This window comes from Xylona heveae, assembly GCF_001619985.1.
Source record: "Xylona heveae TC161 unplaced genomic scaffold L228scaffold_2, whole genome shotgun sequence".
Classification (NCBI taxonomy): Eukaryota; Fungi; Ascomycota; class Xylonomycetes; order Xylonales; family Xylonaceae; genus Xylona; species Xylona heveae.
In genome coordinates, this window is record NW_017264194.1 from 2,903,064 (window position 1) to 2,922,943 (window position 19,880).

The window sequence follows — 19,880 nt, forward strand, 5'->3', positions numbered from 1 at the left end:
CCCTGGGTCAGGGTAACGAAGCCGGTGCTGGCATAAGTTGTCCAGGTTCCATTGCCGTAGGGAGCGCTGGAAGAGACGGTTGGCAGAGCGCTCGTTGAGCTGCTTGAGCTCTCGATGGTGGCAGGGGTGGAGGTGCTGGCTCCAGCGGTCTAAAATATATGGTGAGCTGAGAGCACTTGGTTAAAGTGCCGGAAAGTTACTTACCACAGTGACGGTCGACTGTGCAGTCACGGTGACAGTGACCTGAGATGGGCAGCTACCGCCAGCACCGGCAGATCCGGAAGCAGCAGAGGCAGCAGAGGCAGCAGAGCCAGAGGCAGAGCTGGCGGCAGCACCAACGGAGCCACTGGTTGCGGCGGGTGTCACCGTAACGGTGCGGGTAGAAGTCGAGGTCGACTGCACGGTGGTGATGGGAGTGCTGGAAGAGACAGGGGCAGCCGAGGTGGCATAAACAGTCTGGGTCAAAATGTTAGTTATATTCGACCATGGTATTTCTGAGTGGCATCTCCTTACGAAAGTCTCCGTCTCATAAGAAGTGTGCTTGACCGTGGTGGTCACCACGCTGGTGGAGGAGCCAGTGCCAAGAGTGTAGGTCAAGGTGCTGTTGGTGATCTTGCTGGACACAGAGGTGGTAGGGACCGGGCTCGAAGTGATGATGCTTGAAGCTGCGCTAGAGGCGGGAGAAGCAGCAGCAGCGGTGGACGAGGCCGCAGGACCCTCCGTCTCGGTGACGGGGCAGACAGTGGTCGAGATGGCAATGGTAGAAGTGATGACCTTGGTCGAGTGCGCAGGGCAGTCGGTGACAGTAGGCGCGCAGCTGGTGACGGTGAACTCCTGCGTCGAGTAGACGGTAGAGGTGGTCAAGGCCGGGGCTGAAGTGGGAGCCGTAACCAAGGGTGCAGACGGAGCAGTGGGTGCAGCCACGCTGGTTCCATTGCCAAAGGCCCGGGCTTGGAGATGGTGAGGGCTGTGGAGGTGGCGCGCCTGAGAGGCGGTTGCCAGGGCCGCAACGAGAGCGACGCTCAACTTGCTAAGAATCTGCATCTCGAAAATCGATGATAACAATCTTTCACAATGACGATATTCTCAGATGCTTTCACGGAGGAGCGGTTGACAGAAGCCGTGAAGTAGTACGGATTGAACAGCGAAACAGGTATCACACAGTAAGGACTGAGTTGATTGATCGCGACCGAAGGAATGGATATTTGCTTGGAAGCCGGTTGCTTGCGGACAATCTCTATCACAGATAGGATAAGGAGAGTCTGAGGGATCTCTTGAGAACGAGTGACGACACTTAACAAAGGCCTGGTAAAGATCGGAAGCGCTCAAAAGAGACGCAAAGAGGAATCACGAACGAAAAGCCTTGGTGGTGAGAAAAGAGAAAGACCAGAGAAAGCAGAAGAAGAGGTCGGGGAAAAGTGTGGGCGGGCGGGAGGGATAATTCATATTGGCAGTAACCCAGTCAGCGAATTAGTGTCTATGGGGGGGGCGGTGGGTTTGTGGTGAATGACAGTGAATTGGCGGAACCAGGGTATGAGGAGGCCTGGTTTGATGACTTGGGGATTTAGGGAAAGGGGGCCAAACGACCCAAAGAGCCAGCCAGATGCATCAAAGCGACGGCATGAAAACCCGATTAGATTCGCTTTTCCAGACCTGACAAGCACTACTGCACTGACTTTGGCAGGCCATTTTCACCTCTCCCAAGGTCGCATGGCGACACCGTTGTTTAGCCTCAGGGGCATCCAGACAGGAATCAGGCACGATAGCACTGTGATTGGCTGGATGGCGGCGGCTGGACCAGGGTTGGCAGGTGGAATAGCAGATTGAAGGATCATGACTGGTCCATGCGTCTTCTCTCCTCATGATATCCACCCACAGTGCTAAAGGCGTCGTTACCACTTCTTCTGTCTGTTATACCACGCTATTAACGCCAATCACCAATCAAAGTCTCTTTCTCCCCCTCGCAGAAACCCACGCAGAGAGATGCATGGGAGGAGAAAAGAGAGTCATTAAGTTAGGTGACATGCGCCAGTCCCCTAGGTCGAGCCCTAGCGCCTCGCAATTTGTCGGCTTTGCACCTGGACGGTACACGTACTCTAGACCAAGCCCAGAGATTAAATTAAGTACCGACGACTTAGCCAATGTCTGGGTTTCGCCCACCCGTCCTATATTGAAACTGGTCTAAGCAAAGTAGCCAATACCTCATCTGTCAATGCAGCGTGCCCTCAAATCTCCCGGCGTCTTAGGAACACACCCCCGGAGATGAAGTCAAATTACTTTTCATTTGCCCACAAGAGCCAGAGGAGAAATGTCTCCACACCACAAATGGCCCATTTTTGCACAGCGTCTAGACCAACCAACCGTGTGGCGCGCGCCCATCAGATCACTACGATGAGCCTACAACTTGCGAGATGAAGATCTCCCGCAGATGTTTCGACAAAAGGAGAGCGAGGCGGTCTCGATTGATTCAAAGTCAAAGAGAAGAACCGTCGTCCTACATTATGGCAACAATTATTTCCCACAATCTCCGTCGATCCAGAATCTCTTCACTATACCTCCGTACTCTCCTTATTTCTCTCTTCGTCTCCTTTTTGCTGGGCTCACCAAAGCTCGGCTGCAGGTGCGTCCCCCATGATGCCTGAGAGGAGGTGAGGTGGTGCGAAATGTCCGTTTTAGGCAGGGACTTTCAGGTACCCGAAACGACCGAGCGCTGTTTGAGTAACCCCATCAATAATGATGACCCACCACGAGCCTGACGGAGGGGGGAGAATCAGTTCAAACAGTGAAACAGGCACGGACGAAGAGGAGACAATCCAGAGTCGTTCATGATGACCGCATACTGTAACTTCAGTAGAAATGCTCGTGAATCTCGTATTTTCTTCTCTCTCTCTACACATGCGTGTCTCAGAGTCGATGCAGTGGTGGGCAACAACCACGAAGATTGTCAAAACCATGCGAGAGCTGAATTATTGATCCCTCGTGTCTCGTCCGAGCGTATGGTCGTTTTGGTTCTACGTGAAGAGCGAACGGGAAGTGTAATTAAACAGAACCATGGTTCTATGTGAGAAAAGAAAGTCGTTCTGACCTTGAAGCGATTCAGATGGGGCTGAGTATGGCGTCTTATGATCTTATTAGTCGCTATGGATCCGGCAGATTGACAGAACCATGGTACCACTCGAAAGCGACTCAGCAGGCCACTTCCGTGAGAATTTTGCCCTAAGACAACCGCGAAAGAAGTGCATACAAAATACAGGCAGCTTATTTTATTTCAATGTTTTTAACTCGTTTCATCCTTAAATCTGAGAACCACAGGAGTCAAGCAATTGACGATTGCAATAACGAGAGAGTTGCCTTAATTCAGGTATCTAATATGGTACGAAGTACCTCGTGTATGCTGCTTTGCCGTGATGTGCGTCAATGAAAAGCACCATCAGCTCCGACAAATACAACTTTCTCTTGGACAGCACCCGCCAATCTGATTGACACATCTCCAATCCTTATATGTATTTCCTTTGTCCCAAAAATGTGAATTGTGAGGTATAAATGGCAGGCATTATGAAATGCTTTTATATGCTGTCCGACATCAACCTGGCACTATCAGAGTACACGATCATCCTCGCTACGAGCCGCCACCAAGTCACCGCGTTTACGGAGTAGTGCCATCAGGCGTTCAATTGCAAGGATTCTAGTAGCAATATCAGAACCTTACAACAGCTTTAATCAATGCAACTCTATTTAATTTTTGACAATAAAAATGATTACCAGCTCAGTAACACTGCTACTATCTCGAAAAAAGGTTGTCTTCACTCCGTCCTGAGAAACCCTTTCAATTGGGCGCCATCACTAGGCACTTTGACCACCACTTACTTCTGTACAGCCGTCGCTTAGGATTCTCCAATCAGGCACGCAATTGATCAAATCGGCCGCGGAAATCGGCCGCGGCAACTTAAGACAGGAACATCCAAGTCTTGCGCCAGATCCCCGCCCGGGTTGAGGTTTCAGCATGCAGATATCAGAACCTAGGTAACTCAGCCACCCTCATTCTGTATCATTGAGTCACTTCCCATGTCGATTTATTCCGTTGCAGCTCCTGTGTGTTGACAATCGTACCTTTGCAATATGGACTAAACTGCTGCGATCTAGATAATCATTTCTCTCTAATCTTATCTTTAATCCATGTTTTTCGTTGAGAAGCCTACCATCATTTCACAATCGCGACGATGCCTGTGGTCAACTGTACTGCGGACTCAGGGAAAGCCCACGACACACCAGCTTCGAAACTGTACTTCAACCTACCTGATTCTGAGCTGAACATCCTGGAAGACTCAATCCAACTCACCAAACCTCTGGGTATACAGCCAGGTATACCTCGAACTCAGCCCCGAGAAATTGCATGGGTACACCGCAAAGCTCATTCAAGAGGTGATTTCAACTCGAATGATGCGACCACAGTATGAAAAACCCATCGATCTCAATTGTTCAGATTACTTTAGGAAAGTAATGAAAATTAAGTGTAACTAAATCGAATTTATTATCTTAGATAGGTATATAGCTACCTAAGCTTGACCCTATGAATTAACCTTTCTTACTAGCTCCAACTAATACTAACCCCACTCCTTTTAAATATCTACCTAGTATTGTGTTAACTGGTTGTTGGCAGCACACATCAACACTTGTTTTCTCACCGAGTTGGCACTCGAGAGATCCTAGAGTCAGTGTATATTTATCCCAGCATCTTTTTTCTATCTGCTACCTCGTATTAAACGGACGAAAGTGGGGTGAGCTCCTGCAAGATGTGCAACACCCCATGCAACTCCACCTCACAAAAGCGGCACAGCTCTAGCCTGCAGCGGGGCCACTCGCTGTTGTGACTCTGTGACTCCCATTTTAACTCTTCAGGCGACCAGAATAAATTAAAAATTTGTACATTGTTGCATCTTCAACGGTTTCTCTCTCTCTCTCTCTCTCTCTCTCTCTCTCTCTCTCTCTCTCTCTCTTTCCGATCACTGCCGCAGTGACAATGTCACTTCCTAAATGCGCCGCAAACCTGAACGACGTCTATGAGGGAGACGTTTCAGATGTGTACTTTGACCTTGCCAAGGCGAAGCCTGGAGACTTTTTCGAGCCAACCAAGATCAACAAAACCGAAGATGTCGCTCCAGTTGTGTCTCCAAACTCGACAATTGAAATTCCGTGGTTTTGGGCAATCAAAAACCCATCGCATCCACGATCCCGAGACCACGAGTTGGACATTCACCAGCAAGGTCTCAATTACACTCTGGACCTTTATCGAGCGGATCGCTGCGAAAAAGTAATGAACGTTATGCGTCAGTAACCTCATCTTTATCAAAACTTTATTAACATATCTACTTATTAACCACACTTATTAGCATCGACCAACGTCACAGCATTTCTCAATTCCGGTCTACCATTTGGTAAATTTGATGGGGAGCATGCCTTGGGCGCATTGCGTCCTATAAATGAGGATTGTCCAGTGGTGGGATGCCAGCTTCTTGTTTACTATTGGACGATTCCTGCCGACATTGACGTGACACTCAACTACCAAATGCGGCTCACTACGAATAAACTCCATATCGATTCAATGAGTCAGATGTACAGGGTTTCTAACGACACAAAACCCCTGCCTAATTCGCAATGCTCAAAAAATCATCGAAAAGAGACTGCCCATACGGGTGGATTTGTTGCCTTGGGGGTCGTTGTTCTGCTCTGTCTTGTTGCGGTGCTCTTTATCCTCTGGCGTCACGAGAAACGGCGGAGAGCTCGGGCACCTGTTAAACTGGACGATGCGTATGCAGATGAGGACGAGTAGGGCTATAGTGTCAAAGTACCCCCATAGCCTGGTCTCGGTTAAATACCTTAGAACTTGAATATTGTCCTTACCTAAAGTACAGAGTATATACACGTAATCATATAATTTGCATTTCAATTTGCTCAGAAAGGTGTAATTAAGTTACCTTCTCTTACCTTTAACACAAGGGTAACAGTAGGCTCTCAGGCCGCACTTCAACGACTCTGACTCGCTGCGTCTGCTATACTCCTGGAGAATGGGCAGCTGAGGTATCCCTCTGCCAATGCCCCTTTAATCAATGATCATTACATGGATTCACGAGAGCGCGAGATTTATCATTACCAGCCCCCGAAAGTGGCCCCATGGTTCTCTACTGCGTACATTAGGGTTGGCGCCTCAGGGACCGGTCGCTCACTTAGCGAAACAAACTCCAGCCAGCAAGTGACCGGTGCGCGGAAATTAAAAGGGGAAACTATGCCGGATTTGATCCACTGGTGTGGTGTGGCGCAACGACGAGAGCGAGACACATAAGCGAGAAGACGGACCTCGGGGCTTACCCTCGTTCAGCCACAGCGACGTAACCGGACATCTCCAGATCAAATGCGCCATTACTCCCCTTTTGTGTGAAGAAGCTGACGTGAAACCAGCCAGCCAGAAGAACTACATGCTATAAATTCTACTTGGGACCATTCTCTTTTGTTCCGTCCGTATCGGGAAACATCACCACCAATTCATTGTGATATCAGACTGTTGCTTACCCTGGCATACCATCATGGCATCTACGCCTCATCTACCCGAGACAAATTCACGCATTGATACTCAACACCACAGCGGATACCACCCCTCCTCGGATCCCTCAGCACCGACTGCATCCCCCACCACCGGCCCCCAGAGCCTGATCCACTCCCCCACGATGCCCTCTCCCCAGGCTCTGTCTAATTTGTCAAATGAATTTCGTCAAGCCCTCTCTGCCTTTGCTGCATCATCATCAAGATTCCAGCTGCTGCGCACAATCACGAGTCATGGCGAGCATTCTTTTGCCGCGCTGATATCATCTTCGACCTCCCCTCATCCTAGGATATGGCCTACCCCTCATACCCTTTATATCTTGGATTCGTCCTTTAACCCTCCAACCAGAGCGCATCGGCAACTCGCTCTCTCAGCATTGCGAGATGATGAGCGCGGGCAAGAACCTAAGCGGTTACTATTGTTGCTGGCCACCCAAAATGCAGATAAAGGTTCGTTCATTTTTTATCCTCTGCTCATTCGTAATGCAATTAGCTGTCTCTCATTTCATCGTGATTTCCGTGATTTCTTTTTTTCCTTTTAGTTTTAATTGTCTTGCTTTTATTTTCTCAAATCGCAATTTTCACGTGGTTTCGAAAAAAAAAAAAAAAAAAAAAAAGGAAAAATAAAGAGCCAATTCAAAGTTAGAAAGATTTTATCGCAATCTTTGTTAGAAACAATCCAAGTCTTTGCTTCTGCTTTTCTTGCTGCTTTTTTTAACTGCAGGGGTATCAAATTAAGTTCTGCAACTGTTTTATGGTGTCTTCAGATGTCTTTGTCATTATCCTGCTTGCTGTCTTCGTCGCTCATCCTTTAAATCCTCTCCCTACTCAAACCATCATCTCAGTGCGTGTGCCATGTTTGGCTCTTTTCGCTTCATTGCCAATCTATATTACAGTCACAGTAATTCACTACATAAAGAAGAAGTCACAGCAAAAGGCTAATATGTGCTCTTCTTGGGGCATTGGATATAGCACCCAAACCAGCACAATTCCAAGACCGTCTCGTCATGATGACACTTTTTGCTCAAGATCTACTACGCTCATTGACTCCACCATCTACTACATCCTTCTTCGACATCTCTTCACCAACGGGCTCAGCTGCGCCCAGTGCAGCCACGACGCCTTCGTCCACCGCGCCTTCGCTTCTCCACAATGTCCCCGACGTCGCCATTGCCATTGACATTGGCATCACCAAAGAACCCTACTTTGTGGAGAAGAGCTATGCGATTACCGAGACAGAAGTATATGGACCTGGGCCAACACCAGCCTCATCTCCTTCCGCCACAGTCTCTCCTTCGACAGCCAAAGAACGGTCATCAATATCATCAACAACCATAAAAACAACAGCGACAGCAACAGCACCTTCATCATCATCATCTAAACCACCACAAGCGCAAGCAACTCAAGTCTGGCTCACAGGCTACGACACACTCACTCGTATCATGGACCCGAAATACTATCTACCCACACACACACTGGCGCCGCTCGAGCCGTTCCTGTCCGCGCACAGAATCCGCGCGACGCTCAGACCGGGCGATAGCTGGGGCGGACGTGCTGAACAGGAAGCCTATCTTCACAACCTTGCCGCCGGGGAACGAGAACATGAGGGCGGGAAAAAGGAATGGGCACAACGAATCGAGTTGGTGGTCGGGAGCAGTCACGACGGCGGTGCGGGCGATGGACTGACGACATCTCCTGCCGGCGCTGAAGGTGATGCAACATCAAGCAATCCAGTTGAAGAGAAGAAGAAGGAATGTGAAGGAGCTGTTGAAAATCAAATTATCAGCTCGACACGTGTCCGAGAAGCCTGTCAGCGGGGCGACCCCGAGGCGTTGAAGAAACTCGTCACAAATGATGTAGCAGACTTTGTTCTCGGGCAAGGATTTTACAAGGAATAGAAGGGTAGAAACAAATGGGACGGAGCAGGGCGTTTATTCCTTTTCCTTGTTTGACAATGAACGATTATAGATTTGACTTTTTTTCTTTTTCATATTAATAGTACGATTAGACGGTGGCTATTTGACATTTGTTTTTTCTTTTTTTGTTTCCGAAAATATATATATTCCTAACCGTGCTTCAATAAACGCACGTGTTCCTTTTCCTTTTCCTTTTCCTGCTACAAAAATTTCCCACAAATGCCTAAGACATGATCCCCCTCAAAAACGTGAGTCCATAGCTAATTTCATAGTTTAGAAGTTTCTGTAGGGAGGTTATAAGACTTTGGATACGATTCTGCTTGGTTTTGGAAATGAACTCTGCGATTAGCCTCGCGCTCGGAGACAGACCCTGCATATAACTATGATTTGTGGAGAAGAAGAAGGAGAGGAAAAAGGAAGGACAGCAACTCACCGATGGCGCTGCGATCAATTTGCTCGACGCTCTGAAAGCCGGCGACGTTCATCAAAATGTCGAAATCGGCAAGTAAGCTCTTCATGACATGGCGTACGCCCGGTTCGCCCATGATGGAAAGCCCCCAGATCCAAAGACGTCCGACAAAGACGAATTTGGCGCCGAGGGCGAGTGCTTTGAACACGTCGGCGCCGCCGCGGACGCCGCTGTCGAACATGACGTATGTTTGAGATCCAACGGCTAAGATGGAGATTAGTTAGCAACGTTTCTCGAAAACGCAACAAAGGATATAAAAAGTGATTATCGTAAACGCAACAAAAGATATAAAAAGTGATTAGCTTAAACACAAACAAAGAATAAAAGTCGTACCGTCAACAATCTCTTCCAGAGCGTCCAGGCTGGCAATCGCCCCATCCACTTGTCTTCCCGCATGATTGCTCACGACGATCCCATCGCAGCCGACCTCGACGGCCTTTTTCGCATCCTGCACGCTTTGGATGCCCTTGAGACAAAAGGGGCGGCCATTGGAAATGCGCTTCCACTGCTCAATCACCCACGGGATTTTCTCCCACGAGTGCGCTCTGCCATGCCAGATACTGTCGATCCACATTGCGCATGCCCTCTCCGGTTCCTTTTCCGGATCGATCCGGGCCTCAGCCAGGCGCTTTTGGAACACTTTATCGCTGAGACCCAGGTCCGCGCCCATGCCCCTGTAGAAGGCGTAGTTCCCAATCGCCACATCGTCGTGGCGCCACCCGAGCTGCCATGTATCCACGGTCAGAATGCACACGTCGAACCCGGAATTCCATGCCCGCTCTAGCAGGTTGATCGTCAGCTCGTCGTCGTGCGGCATGTATAGCTGGTAGAACCGCGGGCTGCCTTGCCCGTTGGCGTCAGCCACGGTCTCGATCGGCGTTGAGCCCGCTGTGCTCAGGCAGTACGGGATGTTGAGCTCCCCGGCGACTTTCGCCACGGGCAGCTCGCCCTGCGGATGGTAGATCTTGTTGATCCCGATAGGCGCAATCCCTATGGGAGCCGCCACGTCGTGCCCGAATATCGATGTCCGCGTGTCCCGCTTGTTCGTGTCGACCAGCATGCGTGGAATGATCCGGTGCCGGTAGAATGCCTGCCGGTTGGCCGTGTGGGTGTAGCTCTGTCCGGCATTGGACGAGGCGTAGAACCTGGAAGTCGGGCCTGTATTAGCAGATGCTGGGCTATAGAGGAGCCGTGCAGAGAATGGTTGAGGGGCTTGCGAGGCTGTTTGTAAAATTACCATCCGTTCTGCGTGAGCTTTGTCTTGGCTAGCTCTTCTAGCTTTGCAGGATCTGGATTTTGTTAGCATCAATGTCTAAAGCTCCTGTTGGCTGATTTGGGGTAATGCTACCTGTGTTAAACGGAGGAACTTCTCCGGTATTGGGTTTCCAAAAATTCTCGCGCTGATACTCTGCGTATTGCGGAGTAGAGCGATACTCTGCATTAGGCGCCTTTGGGTCCATTGTGTCGTTTGAATTCTGGTGTTTTGTTTACTATGGATAGGGTGTGTGCGGAGTCGAAGTAGTTTGATGTTAGAGTTTAGTCGCGCATTGAATAATGCGATTCGTTTATTTTTATTTTTATTATTTATTTTCTTATCTTGAAGGGAATGGGATACAGGGATTAAGGAGGGACATGATGGAAATCCGATGTCATGGGCATGTTATTGCATCAACAGTACTCTGTACCTTTGTAGTTTCGGAGGATTTAACTCTAAATGGGCGTTATGATCTCATCAATTGTTTTGCCTGCACTCTTCCTCGTTCTCTCGGGCCGAGCTCCCGGGGATATTATCACTAAAAAGAGTCCATGTTCGGCAATTGTCGTTCGGAGATATCTCTTATCGATTGCCCGGCTCAACGGGACTGTTTACATTATTTCACACCCGATCATAGTATTATTGCCGTTGATTCTCAACATGGATGTACTCCGTATTATTCAAGCTACCGTATTGTCTTTCCACATTTTGCATTTATTGAAATGACGTGCTTATGTTACTGCGTTGCATGACCACCTATAAACACTGTAGCCCTTGTCTTCCCCCCCCTGTCCACTGTTAGAATAGAACTTGTCCAAGCCAAAATATACCAAACGGAGAAGACAGTCTTGACGGACTACAGGAAAATGATACTGGATTTGTCTCTATTACTTCGTATCTGGAGCAAAGCGTACCTGAATATGATCACGGCAACCCGATTCAAATGGACATCTTCGTTTTATCAGATCTTCCCAGCCTCCTTCTCCGCTTTGCGAGCAAATGCCATTTTGAGACTCTTTGCTGCCTTGCACCCGGCGCATTCCTGCACGACTGTATTGTATTGCTTGACGACGATGCATTTTTCGCCGGCTCGTGCGGAGTCGCAGTAGATCCAATTGTCGGCGACTAGGCATCCGCAGGCCCAGAAAAGGGAGTTATCTTGACACATAGTCCCGTGGTTGAGCAGAGACTATATTGAATCAGGGCTCAAGGTGGATTGCTCGTGGTATTAAAGAAAATGAGGCTGTTTTATTACAAGAGGATCTCTGGAAAGGAAGGATGATATGATGTTGTTATATGTAGATATAGATATAGATAAACTTGTAAGTGAATTTTTTGGCGTAATTTATTTGATATACGTATATCATTCATGTTTCTTTGAGGCTGTGAATATGCAGTTCTGTTCAAAGCATGTAGCTTTCAATCGTTAGCTGCATGAGGATATGGGGATTATTGTGGCTTTCATGACACTCATTTCCATGTCATTCTCAGTTACATGTAAGGATAGGTTATTTGGACATGGTAAAGGACTGTCCAAAGAACTGCTGGATAAAATTACATGAAAGAGCGGGTACCTGCGTTGTTCTTATAAAGTCATTGCAGATGCATCTCGATTCAACATGCAGCATGCTTCATAATGCTCCATCAAAGATTCATAGGGTTGAATTGCCTCTCCCTACTCACCCATCCGGTCTGTCCGTAACGCAAGCATATGCTTTTTTCCTCGACAACCAAGATCAATAGACAAAGAGCAAAGGCTGGAAGATGCAGAAATATACATCAACGGTATGTAGTATTTGCTTCCAGAAAGTACTGGTAGGAACTGAATAATGTCGTAACAAGCACAGATATTCCAATCTATGTCTAAGAGAAACAAATGAGATATGCAGGCTGCCGCTCCCTTTGAACACAACGTGGCCTTTTGATATTCACATCAATTGTCTTCATTAAATCATCGGCATCAAATCATATCTCCACCGTCCAAACCTTGACCTGCCCGTCGTCACCAGTGCTGATTATAATTTCCTCATCATCGGATGTCCGCCCGGAATCGAAGCGCCGAGCAAAGGTGACATGGTTTACTTCAAATACGTCGTGGGCCATCTCAATAGAGGCAACCACTGACCAAGTGGTCCTGGCCACGGGGAGATCTGAGGCTTCGGTCCCCTCAGGGTTCAGTCCGTCTGTCTTCTCTTCGTTTCCCTTTGGTTCGCTCCATCTTTCTTCGTAGACGACAATCCGGCCATCGCCACCTGTGCTGACTATTCTCCCTGTGCGTTTGCTCCAGGCAACCGAATAGATGGCACGTTCATGCGCTACTGGAAGTCTAGCTTCCTCGTACCAATCCTCTTCAATACTATGAGTGCGAATGATGCTTGGAATTCGGCCTTGTCCAGTGGGAGGGGCGGGTTGCTTCTGTTTCGGCCGGCGCCGCCAGATCCGAAGTGTTCTGTCATCTGAACCAGAAACCAGACGCGGACCTGAAGCTTCCCGCGCTTCAATCCATCTGGCGCGATCGCTGGCGTCCGCCTGGCTGTCTCCACTGAGAGCCGGTTTTGCCGGCTCAAAATCAATGGACCATACAGTTGAGTCATGACCTGAAAGGACGGCGATGCCGGTCCAGTCGTCAATGTCTTCACGGTACAGACGGATAGTGTCATCGTAGGATGACGAAGCAAGCAGTTCCTCCTCTGGATGCCATGCTACGCATTTGACGTCGGCTTCGTGCTCTTGCAAGACAGCAATTGTCTCAAAGTTATCGTCTTCCATTTCCTCCCAGATCCATACTGACTTGTCTCGACTGCATGTTGCCAAGAACTGCCCCGAGGCGGACCACGCAACCGACTTGATCTCAGACTCATGTCCGTCCAAAATCACGGAAAATCTCCATCCCTCGTCCTCCTCTTCATCCCCTTCATCCACGCCTCCTGTCAAATCTCTTTCGCGGGCCATTCCCATATCCATATCCCATCGTCTCCATATTCCTGCGCTCGCATCAAAACTACCAGTCGCCAAAACGCTTTCGCCTTTTGTCCCAGGCTTCCATGCGCATGATCGAACGCTGCGCTTGTGACCTCCAGACACTGTACTATGCAAGGTAAATGAACGGAGAGAGTAGACGCGCACGGTCTTATCGGAAGTCGCGGTAGCCACAAGCGGTAGCGAATGATGCGGAACGGTAAGCCATGTTCGTGTGCTGCTTGGAGGGGTCAAAGGAGCAATCAATTTAAGTGTACCAGCACTCGTTGGAGGGGCAGTCGGGCTGGCGGCCATAGTGGGGCGAAAGACTTGGAGGGGTAACCGTAGTCGAAGAAAGGTGCAGGAGCAGCACCGGATATCCTTTGCTCAATTGCAAGCAATTGATCGTGTAATCGGTGAACCTGTTGGAGAAAAGGGAGCCGGCGGTTGGATAGTCAAATCAATGATGGGCAAACCAAAAGCGATTCAGAGTTAAATTTTGGGATGACGTCTAATCTTTCCTTCGGCCAATTCCGCAATCTAGCGGCTTAGCGATGCTGCGAACCCCTAAATATACACAGTAAACCAACGACAACGACATCTCTTGAATATACTTCGTACAGCATAGGCAAACTTTTGATGACCTTCTCTGGTGCTATCAGACAAAATCTTGTTAGAAAATAACATGCGTGTTTTAAAATTCTAGAACCTCTCTCCTATCTCACATGGGGTGCCAAGGCGATCTATGCAACCCCTTTTCGGTCCCTGCATTAGCGGTTCGAAAATCAGGCTCCCCTGTCCGCCCTTAAAGATTGAAGATGGGGTATGCAAAAGAATTGTTTTCAAGGTAGGACTGTATCAATTACGCCTAGACTAATATATGGAATCTAGTGATACAAAGCAAAGACAACCTCCTGGCTCAAGTTCCCCGAATTCTGACTCTCAATCTGATGTGCCCAGTCTGGCTCGGTTTCCATTGCAACGAGCCCGCATTGGCAAAGGAAATAGAGCAATGAAGATGGACAAAGCTCGATTCGCGGCAAATTCTGAAGCATTTGCATCGGCATATTTTCCGCCTTGCCTACTGGAACAGATGCTCAGCTGAGAACCTGAATTCGGAAGCTGCGCCAGCGCCGTCTTTTTAGAAAGAAGAAAGTCTAATATGAAGTAAAGCATAATGTTCTTTTCAGGAAGCCGTATTTGCTGGTTGCTTTTTTTGAGTTTGTGATAGACAAACCTCCATCAACGTGGAAAGCTGAAAAGAAGAAAGGAAAAGAAAAAAGATTATCTCGAAATAAAAAGCACGCCCTGTGACGCCAAACTGGTATCAACAATGGTCGAAAATACGCCATGAATGATTAAAAAAGGTCTAGTCATAAGAAAGCAAGCGCAACTTCGAAATCGTTTTCATGCGACGTCAGGATCATCTAGAGCCTCGTCTTGCAAGCGCGGCTTCCCACAAGACATCGGCAAAGTTTTTCGTATCGTCAAATTCTGCGCCAGTGGCACAGCCATAAGCGCGAAGCTCCTGAATCTCTTCAATGCTTGGTCTCCTGCTCTCTTCGACTGCGAAGTCTGACCGGACGACTATGGCACTGTGACGTTGGCTGCTGTTCACTTGGACAAGATTCAAGTCTGAAGCGTCATCAGGATGAATGGTGTTGCTCGCATCCGTGGTCTTCTTTTTGGTAAAGGGCCAAAACGAAAACCACCGCTTCACGGCTGGTCTTGCCAGACTTTCGATGTTTGATGCTCGTCTTTCCGAGTTGCTGCCATTCATCGACTTTTCCTTTTTCAGGACTGGGGCAAATTCTCGGAACATTCTGCGAGCAAAAGCCTCATGGTCTGGGCAACCGTCGTAGCATCTCTGGCGGTCGTTGAACAAATTGAAAGGCGAAAACATCAGTTGGCCGCATTCAGCAGCTTTGGCGGTCAAATGAGCATCCGCTATGTAGAAGGCGAAGAGCGTGGCTTGACGTGCACTGTTTTCCTGAGAAAGAGAGCATGGTGCTGAACAAGGTCTGCCATAAAAAACGGCACTGAAGAAACAGGGATCATTGACCAACCGCAACAACTGCTTCAGGTACCGAAGAAAAGCTGGGGCGAGCTCGCTATCGCCAGAATATCTGCCAAATCGATAATTTTCCAGCGATTCAACTACCTTGGCGGCAGTCATGCCATCAAATTGCGCAAAAAAGTCAGCTTGACCAGGCTTCAATTCGGCCAGATCAAGAGAGATTGCTGGGAGCTGAGCCCTTGCGCTTTTCCGTACAAGGATTTCAAATGACTTGGTGAGGCTCATCGGACGCAGAGCGAAGCAGGCAATATACACACCAGGGTCGAGATATTTTTGGGTCTTTGAGTATTCGTACATGCCGGCAAGGTAGTTGGCAAGTTCATCGCGGTTGACTTGCATACTTCTCGCGAGAAAGTCCAGCACGTAGTCGATACGCGAAAATCTAAAGCCGGCACCTCGAAGACTAGCAGTGTCTGCTCTGTTTGTTCTGCGCACAAGAAAAAGCAGCTTTCCTCGACCGAAGACCACGGGTGGAGGTTGAGGTGGCGCAGCTTCAAGATCATCCGAAGCAAAAATTGGACGCTGTGAGAATCTTCCGTGATCCCTGAACCGTTTCGTTGTCCCGGTCACCATCATCTTGTCATAGAGAACTCCAATGCGGTCGAGAGGCTGATGTACTTGGTCTGCGAGAGAAGCTGCTGCCACACAGAAAAGTTCACGGAAGGTCACAGAGTAGCTGGTATCTGAGGGTGAATTGGGAAAGTTAGATGCATCATCTGAAGAAGTTCCGGGTCTTGAGTCTTTTAGGATTGAGTTTGCACGCAGGTGTGAACGCATGCGCGGGATCAATTTCAGAATTGTTCGCCAGTTTCTTGTTGCACGGAATAACCAGGTATACACCGGATGACCGATGCCAAAGATATCTTCCAATGACTAATACGATATTGCAGGTTAGTTACAACATGGATCATTCACATGCAAAAAAGGGTATTGCAAAGCTCTACGCACCTGTTCCTCGAACGCATCCGTGATCTTCTCGCTGGGAAGGTAGCCCTCTGCTGTGGTCATGAGTCGACCTTCACTGTCAAAAGTGGCACAAGCAACAACAACTTGTTGAGCTCGGTTCATTGTTCGTTTCCTTGTCACTTGACAAAGGATCGCAATCGTCATGAGAATGATGCATGCAGAAATAGACTGTTGCTGGTTAGTATTCTGAAAATTGTGACCAAAATGTCTGGCGTGAGTCTGGTTCGCAGCATGCTTACCAGAACAATGACAATAATCATACTCTGCCATCCAGAGAGATTCTTTTTCGGTGCATCATCAAATGCTCTCAAGCGATAATTCGTGCCGACAGATGCTGTCCAGTGCATGCCAGAGACGGTTGTTGCAAGTACAATTGCAACAGGAACACGCTTGTACCAATGATCTGTCCAGGATTTTCTCAAGTTGAAGAAGACTTTTAACGCCAGAAGGCTTGCAGCTTCGGCAATCAGGGCGGAGACAACGACCAGCTCAGGACGATAGACACAGTCATAATTGGCGATACCTTGCTGGCCAAGATAGTGCATTCCGCAGATGGCTCCGGCCACGACCGTACCGCTAATCACCATTCGTTTGACGCTGAACTGTTCAGTTGAACCAACAACCCAGAAAGCAAAAGGGAGGACTGTGATTGGAAGGAATATCGACGCTGCCGTGCACCCGTAACTATAGTCAATCTGAAATCCGGGACGTCCATGGTTGAGAGAGATGGCACGATTCGCTAAAAAGTGCATGCTCCAGATCGCAACGCTTCCCATGACAGTTGAAGATCCGCCGAGAAGGTAACTAAAAGACATTGTCAGCAGTGTTTCTTCATTTCTTTTTTACCCTCTTCTTCTGTCTCTAGCCATAGGGGACCAGGCTGCTCAAACGTACATGTTATACCAGCCACGACCAGCGGTCAATCTCGAAAGAAGCTCTACGGTTGTTTGTGAGCCGACAAGACTGACAACCCAAGAGGTTGCTACGAGCCATGGTTGAAAAGATCGAGGAACGATTAAGCCTTCCCACGCCTTCAGATCATCCGGGTTTGGAGTCATCGTGACGAAGACGTCCTGCTATAGTCTGCGCGAATCGCGGTCAGCAAGTCTGTCAGATGTTGAACGCGAATGGGCATCGATATGCTATGGTGGTGGTGATGATAGTGATGATGATTGATGATGATGATGGTTGGAAGACGGTAATGGAGAAAGGCTGACCTCTGACAAGTGACAGCCGCTGAAGTCGGACCCTGAGCTCTTGCAGTGGCCGCGAGCCGACAAGCAACGACTTTTGCAATTGTCTGAGAAGGCCAGTGGCTCGGACGTCGCTTGCGCTACAGGGCCACTCCTTGCATAGAAGACAGCAGCAGTAAGGCTCCTTAGAGGTCCCACCTAAGAGAGAGAGAGAGGTCTCAGTCTTGTGTACGGTAGCGGGGCGGTGGTCACCAGTCAGCTAGGGCTGGCAGGGACAACTCTCAATCGGGTCGTCTCCGATCTCGAGGCGAATATGGCGGGAGCAATCCCACGTCAAACAGTGTACCAAGTCAAAGATAACCCCGTGATAAAAAAAAAAAAAAAAAAAAAAAGTGGATAGTTTTCTACTCTCCTCTTTTTGAGAGAGTGATGTGTCCGAGTTTAAGGTGAGAAAGGAAGGAGGATTTGGAATCCGGACTTATTTCCGGCGGGCTCTCGAACCTAAGTGAATATCTAATGACGACGATGTTTGAGCTCTCGCGGGCCTTGAATTCACTTGTGGTTGTACGATCTTAGTCAACATGGAAAAGAGTTATGAGGGCTTCTGTTGTCTCGCAACAGTTACTCTCTAGATGTGTGTGCGCGCGCGTTGGGGGAAAACTATAACACAGTCAGGGACATCCAGCGCGGCGCACGTTCGACAAGATCTGAGGTGCAGAGGAATGCTGTGATACGTGAGAAAAGAAAGAGAGAGAGAGAGCGATCTCCAACCTTGCGCGCGTACCAACCTCTCAGTGACCGGGAAAGCTATCCGCGTTCCCTTGGACTGGAGTCGAGATCCAATGAAAGAAAAAAAATAAGAATAATAGAGAGTCAGTTCTAGCGATAGATGCACAGCTACTACCGCCCTTTCCCCCTGCTCTCCTAGTTGAAGATAGTATGCAGCATCCAACACCGCGTCACGCTTGAAGCTGATAAAGCAAGTTGGCCATGGTCGCAACCGTGAGCAATTGCTGCATCGAAGCGAGAGATACGGCTACGGGCGAGAAATCTCAAAAGCTTTTTGGATTGTTCAAAGTGTTCTTTCGCCTTGTTCAGGTCACATTTGTCAGCTCACATGCAATGTTGTAGTTAGGATGGGGCGTATATCGTCACGTCTCACAAAGGATGGAGATTTGTTTGCAAATGGGCGGGAATACAGCGACTACTAAGTCCACTACGGAGGGTAGGGTATTACCATTTTACCACCACCGCAATGACCTCTTACTGCCACCACAGAACGGAGACACCGCACACAGACTGAGAAGAAAAAATAACACGTCCCTGGTGGGCGGGTTCCGAATGCATTTTGCCCACCCAGGGTCCCACTGCATGGCGTGCAGAGTATAGAGGGGCGACGGGGGGGGGATAAAAGGGAAGGGTAGGAAAAAAGGCGGAGGAGGGGCGTTTGCTCTTTGGCTTTAACGCAATTTGGGGACGGGACCCCCGGTCGCGATCAAGGGGGAGGGGCGAAGAGAGAAGTGGGACGGACGACACCCTAAAATGGAGGACGCGAGGGGGTGGTGAGTCGAGGCGGTTTTTTTAGGCTGGAGGAGGGCGGTGGCTCTTCTGATTCGACGTGTCGACCTACGCCAAACAGTCTCGTGCAACGTCGAGATGCATTGACTGCCCATTTTGGGGAGGGGGGTGAGGCGGATTTGGGGAAAAGGGTCTGGCGCAATAATGCTGGATCTCAGTGCGAACAGGCCTTTTTCGGCCCCCCTTTTCCATTTGGACTTTGTGTTTCCACCAGGTGAGCATGCCGTGTCCTTGTGTATACGTGTGTTATGTGTCTGTGGGTGTGGGTGTGTGTGTCTTGGAAAGTGTGTTGACTCGACGTCGGTACACAGTTCCAAAGCATATTAATATTACCGGCTCGCTTTCCTTTTCCTTTGCCTGTTTCCTTTTCTTCTTTGTTCGCGGCTGTGAGAGGCACAAAGAGAAGAAGGGGGAAAAGGGGTCCTAGCACTCTTTTGTCTTTTTTGTAGACATGTAAAAGCCTCCAACCAACCACCATCTCTCCCCCACCACCCCCTGGCACCAGCAGACGGCGCAGTCCAACGGGTACTTGCTCTGTTAACCGAGGATCGCCTCTCCCGCCGTCTCGGCTTAACCCCAGAATGAGAGTTGCAAATTTGTTCAGATGAGGCAAGAGATCCGACAGGGCAGCCGGTATACGCTCGAATAACTTTCTTCCTTTTAATCTTCTATTTTATGCACGATATCAGCAGAAAAAGGTATTCGGATGCACAATATGGTCGTCCAATCACCTTGGTTGGAGATGTTAGTTGGGTTGGTGTTGCTACACACTGCCCTTGTCCAAGCGACCGAGATCTACCGATCGTTCCAACCGGGGTGCACAGTCCAAGGATCACCATTTAGTATCCGACACTAAATTACGCTACTACGC

The 19,880-nt window shown here is 48.8% G+C and overlaps 6 protein-coding genes across 6 annotated transcripts; 2 read left to right on the forward strand and 4 right to left on the reverse strand.

Moving 5' to 3' along the window:
* Nucleotides 1-12: 12 nt before the first annotated feature.
* On the reverse strand, nucleotides 13-1,401 carry L228DRAFT_83591 (hypothetical protein). Its single transcript, XM_018336898.1, has 2 exons — nucleotides 514-1,401; nucleotides 13-456 (listed from the first exon to the last, which is right to left on the reverse strand). Exons 1-2 carry the CDS (start codon nucleotides 1,042-1,044, stop codon nucleotides 181-183), a joined length of 807 nt encoding a protein of 268 aa, XP_018191332.1. The 5' UTR covers nucleotides 1,045-1,401; the 3' UTR covers nucleotides 13-180.
* A 3,554-nt stretch (nucleotides 1,402-4,955) lies between these two features.
* On the forward strand, nucleotides 4,956-5,961 carry L228DRAFT_259154 (hypothetical protein). The gene is made up of 2 exons (XM_018334138.1): nucleotides 4,956-5,327; nucleotides 5,391-5,961. Exons 1-2 carry the CDS (start codon nucleotides 5,021-5,023, stop codon nucleotides 5,828-5,830), a joined length of 747 nt encoding a protein of 248 aa, XP_018191333.1. The 5' UTR covers nucleotides 4,956-5,020; the 3' UTR covers nucleotides 5,831-5,961.
* A 471-nt stretch (nucleotides 5,962-6,432) lies between these two features.
* Nucleotides 6,433-8,823, forward strand: L228DRAFT_259155 (hypothetical protein). The gene is made up of 2 exons (XM_018334139.1): nucleotides 6,433-7,047; nucleotides 7,570-8,823. Exons 1-2 carry the CDS (start codon nucleotides 6,582-6,584, stop codon nucleotides 8,493-8,495), a joined length of 1,392 nt encoding a protein of 463 aa, XP_018191334.1. The 5' UTR covers nucleotides 6,433-6,581; the 3' UTR covers nucleotides 8,496-8,823.
* L228DRAFT_244698 (FMN-dependent alpha-hydroxy acid dehydrogenase) lies at nucleotides 8,595-10,591 on the reverse strand. Its single transcript, XM_018331985.1, has 5 exons — nucleotides 10,331-10,591; nucleotides 10,220-10,271; nucleotides 9,316-10,127; nucleotides 8,947-9,186; nucleotides 8,595-8,829 (listed from the first exon to the last, which is right to left on the reverse strand). Exons 1-5 carry the CDS (start codon nucleotides 10,440-10,442, stop codon nucleotides 8,780-8,782), a joined length of 1,266 nt encoding a protein of 421 aa, XP_018191335.1. The 5' UTR covers nucleotides 10,443-10,591; the 3' UTR covers nucleotides 8,595-8,779.
* A 1,284-nt stretch (nucleotides 10,592-11,875) lies between these two features.
* Nucleotides 11,876-13,696, reverse strand: L228DRAFT_244700 (WD40 repeat-like protein). Its single transcript, XM_018331986.1, has one exon. It carries the CDS (start codon nucleotides 13,508-13,510, stop codon nucleotides 12,203-12,205), a length of 1,308 nt encoding a protein of 435 aa, XP_018191336.1. The 5' UTR covers nucleotides 13,511-13,696; the 3' UTR covers nucleotides 11,876-12,202.
* Nucleotides 13,697-14,494: 798 nt separating this feature from the next.
* On the reverse strand, nucleotides 14,495-17,764 carry L228DRAFT_83667 (hypothetical protein). Its single transcript, XM_018336899.1, has 5 exons — nucleotides 17,456-17,764; nucleotides 17,133-17,321; nucleotides 16,478-17,042; nucleotides 16,221-16,406; nucleotides 14,495-16,145 (listed from the first exon to the last, which is right to left on the reverse strand). Exons 2-5 carry the CDS (start codon nucleotides 17,294-17,296, stop codon nucleotides 14,619-14,621), a joined length of 2,442 nt encoding a protein of 813 aa, XP_018191337.1. The 5' UTR covers nucleotides 17,297-17,321; nucleotides 17,456-17,764; the 3' UTR covers nucleotides 14,495-14,618.
* Between the last annotated feature and the right edge of the window lie 2,116 nt (nucleotides 17,765-19,880).